The sequence below is a fragment of the Rhododendron vialii genome, chromosome 6a, assembly GCF_030253575.1.
Source record: "Rhododendron vialii isolate Sample 1 chromosome 6a, ASM3025357v1".
NCBI lineage: Eukaryota > Viridiplantae > Streptophyta > Magnoliopsida > Ericales > Ericaceae > Rhododendron > Rhododendron vialii.
Window position 1 is genome coordinate 11,185,159 of NC_080562.1, and position 7,979 is coordinate 11,193,137.

The window sequence follows — 7,979 nt, forward strand, 5'->3', positions numbered from 1 at the left end:
AATATTCAAAAAGCAAAAGTCCGCCTCTACTAGAACCATGCAAACTCATTCAATACATAATACCTACTTGCCAAAACAAACAAAGCACCATGCATTACGATAAATCAATACCATCCATTTCCTGTTTCGGCATGTCGGATATGGACATGCCCATCAATTATATTTAGGCATTGCTCCACATTATAACACATTTGCCAAAAGATAAAAATCTCTGAAAACTAATTTGCCTACCTACATGTCTTTCATGCCAAGAAAAGGAGTGTTATCAGAGCACAAACTTAAATTGAGTTCCACCAACATTACCAATAAAGTCATATCTTCATCTTCAGCAAAAAGTACTAAGTACTAACGTTATCTATATTAAACAAAAAAACCAATAGCATAATATGCACATACCCTACCTTTAGTGGCAAGCCCGCTTAGTCTTTTCCCCTCCATCCTTGCACATTGTGCCACCCGTAACACAACGTGGCTTCTTTCTCTGCCGCTTACTCCTACGTTGGGCAACAACAGGAGTCTTAGTAGTAGATTGAGTGACCTCTCGTCCACCCTTTCTGTCTCCCCCTACAATTGATTCCTGAAAGTCCGCCTCTTCCTCAACCTCATCATCCTGACCATCATTATTCGACACAAAATCCAACTCTACCTCTGCCTCGTGTTGCGGGTCAACGTGGAAGTCTTGGGTGTCCAAACCTAACTGAGTGATATCTCCATCTCTAACCGACCCCCCTACATCCCCTAAACTACTCTCATCAATTTTCCTCCTCTTTGCCTGCACCAAACTATCATGACTCAATGTACTTGCACCAAATCCAACCACTTCTAATTGCTCCCAAGGTACCTCTGAATGTGAACAAGTCTGAGATGACGAACCACCGCCACTTGTCGGTTCAACTACTGGAGAGTCAAAAATAGACGGACTCATCACAAATGAGGCAAAATGTGGGAGAGGAGAAAAACTAGGTTCATGTGGTGGTGGTGCATGTTGTGGAATTGGAATATTATCGTTGGGGTGTTCCACGTGAGGATGGTCATGTCCGTGGCCAGCTGCATCGTCTTGTGGTTGGAGTTCTTCCTCTAATACGCCCTCACCGTGCTCACCCAACTCCTGGTTGCCCTTAAAAACACCGTGTTGTGGGGGTTGAAGGCGCAAAAACTTTTGGAACACGCCCATGTGCATAAGCCCAGCCAAAGCAACATCTCGGTAAGCGGCGGGGACCCCCGGCATATTAAGGGCCTTAAGACAACGAGTCTGCAAATGAAACATTAACACATGTTATTTGATGAATTTCGTAGTGACATACATATGGAAAGGATAACGTTGAAGTTAATTGTTCTTACCACTCCATCTACGCCACAACCAACACGGCTAATACAACGCTTGGTAATCCTATCATACCAAGCCACGTAAGGGTCGTCGAAGGGGTATTCAACTAAGTCGATATCACTCGGCGGTACAACTAGATTAAGTCTATAATTCCAAACTTCTATAATTGTCCGGTACTTCAAGGCCCAATCTAACGCACCACTTTGAAGGGTTTTGCCGTGCGGCGGATCTAAAGAGCGAGACGGTGGTGGGATGCATTGGCGGAAACTAAATTGGCGCATGACTCGATCGGGCTGGTGATATTGACAAGTAGCATAATAAATTAGGGGAACAGTAGCCCGCCAAACAGCTCTGCCAGCCCGACAATATTCTGGTAGAGACTCAAGGAGCTCCTCACTGTATGGGGTCCAAATGACCTACAAAAATATATGTTCAAAAAATACATCGAAGCAATTCAATGCAATCAACATGTTTTGTACAGAAGGGAGAAAGATGGTCATGAAAACAATTAAGAGTAAAGGTATTAGTTTTTAAGCAGTTCAATGCAATCAACATGTTTTGTAAAGAAGGGAGACAGATGGTCATGAAAATAGTTAAAGAGTAGAGGTATTGAAGCAAACTTGTGTACGTACCACATCTGGTCTCTGGATGTCAAGGTGGTACCTGTAAGAGCCTACGAGATGGGTCGCCAAGTCAGGGGAATGAAATATATCGTCCCACCTGAGAATTGTACAAGTTCAACATAAAGAAAGAACAGAATATCCAACAAAAATAACCTAAATGTTAAGTTTTGAACAAAATTATTATTTTTAACTCTTCTGTGCTTAAATTTGAAGTAAACTTACCGTCCAATAAGTGGAGCACCAGCCTTCGGAGCACGCTTCCCTAATCGTCCAGGGGCAAAGTAGGGCAACCGCTCCCAAGCCCAAACCTGCAATAGTATGAAGCAACCAGTAATCTGTTTTGTGCCAGCCTTACAACCATGACATAGGTTATGGTAGAGATTGGCAAGAGCACCACTGCCCCAACTGTACGTTCCAGCTTCATCAAAGTTCTCCAAACGTTCTAGGTTAGCTAAGTGCACATATCCCCCTGTGTGGAAGATGAACACACAATTAGAGAAAATATGAGGAAGGTTCTTAACGGACTGTACAACAATTAAAAACAATCACTACATATAAGTATCATGAAGTCATAAAAACCCAAATAATTTGTACACTTTAATTCATTTGGTTACCTTTCAAATCACAGATGGAAGCAATATAAAAGCCCTACGTTGAACATTTGAAATATTTTCTACAAACGATTGCAACATACTTGAGTGGTCAGCAAATATAGTCTCCCCCATAAGCAACAACAAGTAGCCGCGTGCCTGGCGCGCAACAACCTCTGGGTCAGCCCCTTTCTCTACTTGGCCAGTGAACCTATCACTTAACCAGCTAGCCTTGACCTTCATCCCGTTTATGTCCGACTCTTCTGTAGGTTGTTCCCCCAATAGATGCTTACATAAATCATTAGGCTTCAAGTTTGTATTTCCAGTCACAGGTTTACCGTCAACTGGAATGCCTAACAAAACCTCAACATCTTGTAGCGTGATTGTGGACTCACCGGGCTGCAAGTGGAACGTGTGTGTCTCAGGCCACCATCGCTCTAAAAGTGCTGTAATGAGACCCCAATCCACGGACACAAAAGGCAATGAACAAAGGCCCTCTAAACGAGCACGCCGTATCAACTCTAAAACAGGGGGTGACGGCCATGGCAATGCTCGTATACCTTTCTTCGCACTACGAACTCTGACTTTTTTTGAATCCACAGGCCGCGTGCGCTAAAATAAATTGTTAATTCATGGATTAGATTTACAAATTTACACTAAAGTTTATGAAGTACGTACATTATCCAAATGTCACTTACATCTGCTTCCCAGACTTCTCGAGAGCGGTGCTGCTGTTGTAAATGTAGAATCGACCCATCTCTGGGCCCCAGGTCAGGACTACGAAACGCATTAAGGCTGAGGTCCATAGTATGACCTATATTTTAGATTAATTGTCAATTTCAACATATTATCCACATTGCTAAACAAAATATAGGCAAATTTATAAAGACTTGAACAAGGGGTTTTGCACCTACTCAATTTAAGGTGATTTCCAATTTTCCTTGAGGTACACTAGCCAAGGTAAAAGAATGCGTATAATGAATAGGAAGTGTATATCTTGCCATTCCATACCTATTGTATTATGTTTAAGAAAAGATGGATTGACAATAACTACTTTGCTTAAAATTGAACAAAATAAAACAATTGCCCATAATATAACTAATGACCAACAATTCATAAATTTGCATTACATAGATCAAACAATAATACTTCACTAAGAACTTTCTTTAAAAAAAAAATACAACAGATTTATGAGTCATAAGTGGCTAGCTTTCCATTTTGCTTGAACTAAGCCAAAAAACTATCTTATCCTCCAATCCCAAAAGATTTAAGACAAAAAAAATTAAATTCTTTTATGAACTTTCAAGATTGTAAAAGATTTTGAAGCATTAGTTTTATTCTGATTGGCACATGGTATGTCGAAGACAAAGCTAGAACATTGTGGGCATGCGTGCCCTTCGGAATTTTCGGATTCCAAAACGCAAGGGGCCCGGGTCGAGGGAGCGCGAGCGGGGAAGCAAGCGCTCGCAAAATACAGAGTTGCCACTCGGGTTTGAAGGTCCGACACCCAAGGAACCGTATTTCGAAGCACTTGCCGCGCTTTTTGATTTAAAAAAGTTTAAGGAACCAGTCCGTCATAACCATATCTGGGTTCGGGAGCCAGGTTACGAGAGGGGAAGGGTTTTATGGCACCCCTCTCGCCCAATCCGGAGATCGGTCTTTACTTAGGCATTTGCGAAAATGTTTGTTTGCGATTCTGTTTTGATTAATCAATTTTTAGCCAATTAGGGCGGGGGAACAGTTAATTGGGGATTAATACTGTAACATGTTTGCAGGATGTGATAAGATATGGCATGGATTAGTGAGATGACAAGTAATAAATGGAATGAAGTTCAAAACGTCGATCATACATCAAGGCAGCGCTGTGTATGATTTTGGCACGAACAAACAGCCAGCTTGCATGCGTGAGTTCATCTGCATGCAAGCAAACCGTCGCGCGACACAACCATATACTCGCGCGAGTATTGACGCTTCACCAATGGTTTGAATTTCACCCCCTTTTGGGCTCTGGAAGGACCAGTGCTCACCCAGGTGCGAACCAAACAGTTTATAAGTACTTGAAAGTAAACAATATTACAGCAAACAGATGGAAATATTATGAAAACACAACCCCTAAACAGTGGGGGTGTCTAAACAGAGGCCAAGGCCAAGCTGCTCATGCAAGGGCAGTCCCTGGAAGACAGAGAACCATCGCGCGACAGAGTGATACAGGCGCGCGATTGTTCAGATTGGACTTCCAGGAATTGCTTTGCATACTTAGGGCTCTGAGACATGTTCAGGAGCATTCCAAACCAAGAGGTGTTATAAACTAAGCTAAACAATAATTTTCAACATGCAAAACAGCAAAGCAGTGAGCTAAAGCTCCTTAAAAGACTTTAAAAAGACTATGAACACAATAATAAACTTAAAGACCAGGGTCCCTTCCCCACGTGGTCCAATCTCACGCAGACAAAAGTGTCGCGCGAGTATATGGGACCATCGCGTGAGGGTGTCCCAGGTAACAGCTCTTGAAACCCTGCTAGCTTTAGAGCCAGAACTGGTATCGATTACCAGCCTTGACCCTGCCAGCCCCCCTCAGGGGTTCGAACAGTGAGCAGAAAGATATTATACCTTTGCTTGAGAGTCTTGGAGATGGCTTGAATGATGAAATGGTGAGATTTGGAGGGTGATTATGTGGGAGTGAGTGGGGTGTGAGATGTTTGTGCTTGAGTTTGCCTTCTTCTTTCTTGGAGAGAAATTGGTAACCCTTTGCAATGAAGCATGGGGGGGTATTTATAGAAAAAGGGGTTAGTTGGTGGCTAGCCAAGGCCTTGTAACTAGGCAACAAGGCTGGTTAGAATAACTTGGTGGAGAAGTGGGGTGGCAAAGGTGATGGGAGAATGGGGGGTGAGGTGGTGCAAGGGGAGCCCCCCGGAACGCTGTTCAGCTGACGAAAATGGGGTCACATAGGCCTGTAGCCCCCTGACCACCACGCAATCTGGGTGAAAATGACAGGTGTTGACCATCGCGCGACGAAGTGAGAGTATCGCGCGAGGGTCCAGCCAACCCCGCGAGGTCAATGGTCAAAGCTTTGACTTTGACCACCACCTGGCAAATGGACCATCGCGCGAGGATCCCAGTGTGTCGCGCGACATTCAAACCCAAGGTCCAGGTTCTGATTCAAGGGTTTAAGGGCTAAGAATGGGTTCCTCACATGCCAAACTCAAGCCATTCCAAGTTCTTGAGACTGTTTTCGACCTGATTCATCATCGGGGAATCAAAAAACCGAAGAACAAAGTAAAACGATCGGGAAGTCAGATCGAGGTGTCTACAGTAGTCCCTCTTTGACGGCACGCGGAGCACTATTGGCTGGTACGGGTAACGTCAAAGATTTCTAGACACCCATCCAATCCACCCAAAAGCCGATTTAAACGAAAAGTGCTAGCAAGTATATACAAATATCGTGCACCAACGGATCGGTGAGCAGATTGATTGCTGATCCGAATTTGGACGGATAGATCGTCGTTGATTGATAATCAGACGGATAGATCGTCGCTGATTCGAATTAGGACGGATGGATCATCGCTGATTGATAATCGGACGGATGGATCGTCGCTGATTGAAATTGGACAGATGGATCGTCGCTGATTGAAATTGGACGGATGGATCGTCGCTGATTGAAATTGGACGTATAGATCGTCGCTGATTGAAATTGGACGGATGGATCGTCGCTGATTGATAATCGGACGGATAGATCGTCGCTGATTGAAATCGGACGGATGGATCGTCGCTGATTGATAATCGGACGGATGGATCGTCGCTGATTGAAATTGGATGGATGGATCAGCGAGATCGTCGCTGATTGAAATTGGACGGATAGATCGTCGCTGATTGAAATTGGACGGATGGATCGTCGCTGATTGATAATCGGACGGATGGATCGTCGCTGACTTGAATTTGGACGGATGGATCGTCGCGGATTGATAATTGGACGGATGGATCGTCGCTTATTGATGCAATCGCAAAGCCCGAGTAAGACTCTTGGACTTCATTGAAGCAATACACACGAATGGGCCTGAACCCTGGGCCAAACCTAGCGATCGGCCCAGTAGTACAATCGCGCGATGGTTCTTCGTCAGGGCCTGGGTCTGAAACCAGTCCAGGTCCGGCCCGAACCCATTTTCTTCTCTTTTCTTCCCGGGGGACGTTATAGAAACCGATGCTTAGCGGTTTCCGAACTTCAAAATTCTCAAACTCCTCTCAACCTCTCCAAACCCCAACTCAAACCCTTTGATTTCTTCGCGAAAATCGAAAGGAATCCACGTACAAGCACCCACCCATGGCGGAACACGGCAATGGTGGTGGTGGAGGAGAGGCAGTTGATCGTCGAGAGGACGAAACTATGGAGGTCGGTACAGGAGACCAACAGCAGTTAGAAGAGGCCTCGGATACTGGTGCAACGTCCATGGGCGGCGGCGATGGCGTTCAGGGCCACATGCAGGAGACTGGCGACGATGGAGATCGTCGCGTGACGGTGTCAGAGGGTCGCGCGACAGAGGGAGTCGAGGCTGCGAGTACTGAAATCGAGCAACTGGACCCGAGTGTGGCCGTGAGTGGTTCAGTGGTGGTTGGTCGTGGTCTTGGCAGAGATACCGGCAGCAGTGGCGCCGGTGGTGATGGCGTTGGAGGTGATGGCATTGGGCCGAGCGAGACCCCGCCGAGGGATCCGGCGAAGGGCAAGGGTGTGGCGGCCGAGGAGGAGGGGACCACGGGGGTTTCTGAGGAGGAGGTGCTGTTTCGGCCGGGGGCCACGTCATCGGGCCACAGGCCGATCACGAGACAGGATCTTGCGGAGTTCCTGAGTGACGAGAGATTAGCCCGGCTTCTAGAAGAGGATCCCATGATTGGGGCTGCCGTGTTGGAGGCTCGAGAGGAGCGAGAGCGGGAGATAGCCGCTTCAGAGGCTACGGCGAGGGCCGAGAGGGCGAGGGCCGCTGAGGAGGAGATTTTGAGGGACGCGGAGGCCGAGGAGCGGGTTGGAGCGAGGGGACAGGGGCCTAGAGTGACAGCAGTGTCAGAGGCAGAGGGTTTGACTCGTGCCCCATTTTCAGCAGAGGGGTACAGGCCACCAGTTCCACATTTGTTCGTACCATCGGGTCTTGCGGCATACCGGCCACGGCAAGCGGAGTATGACCCCGAGCTTGTTCTGAGAGACCCTGATACCCATATTTCGAGCAGCTGGGCTGAGGTAAATTTCTGAAAGTCCTTCATTTACTTTTGTGATTGCCATTTCAATACAATGCATGTGCTTAAATACCGAGGAACGTAGTGTAATCCTTTAAAGTAGATCCAAATAGTGACACTACAGTTCACGTTGAATGCCATGCATGAGACATAATAACTTGAACCAACCATCTACTGCCAAGTTGTATTGATTACCTAGAACTTGAGAATGAAAGC

General features: G+C 46.0%; 1 protein-coding gene across 1 annotated transcript; it reads right to left on the reverse strand.

Moving 5' to 3' along the window:
• Positions 1 to 346: 346 nt before the first annotated feature.
• On the reverse strand, positions 347 to 3,465 carry LOC131331416 (serine/threonine-protein phosphatase 7 long form homolog). Its single transcript, XM_058365339.1, has 6 exons — positions 3,239 to 3,465; positions 2,645 to 3,152; positions 2,173 to 2,419; positions 1,960 to 2,047; positions 1,342 to 1,743; positions 347 to 1,252 (listed from the first exon to the last, which is right to left on the reverse strand). The coding sequence occupies exons 1-6, from the start codon at positions 3,344 to 3,346 to the stop codon at positions 404 to 406; spliced, it is 2,202 nt and encodes a 733-aa protein (XP_058221322.1). The 5' UTR covers positions 3,347 to 3,465; the 3' UTR covers positions 347 to 403.
• Between the last annotated feature and the right edge of the window lie 4,514 nt (positions 3,466 to 7,979).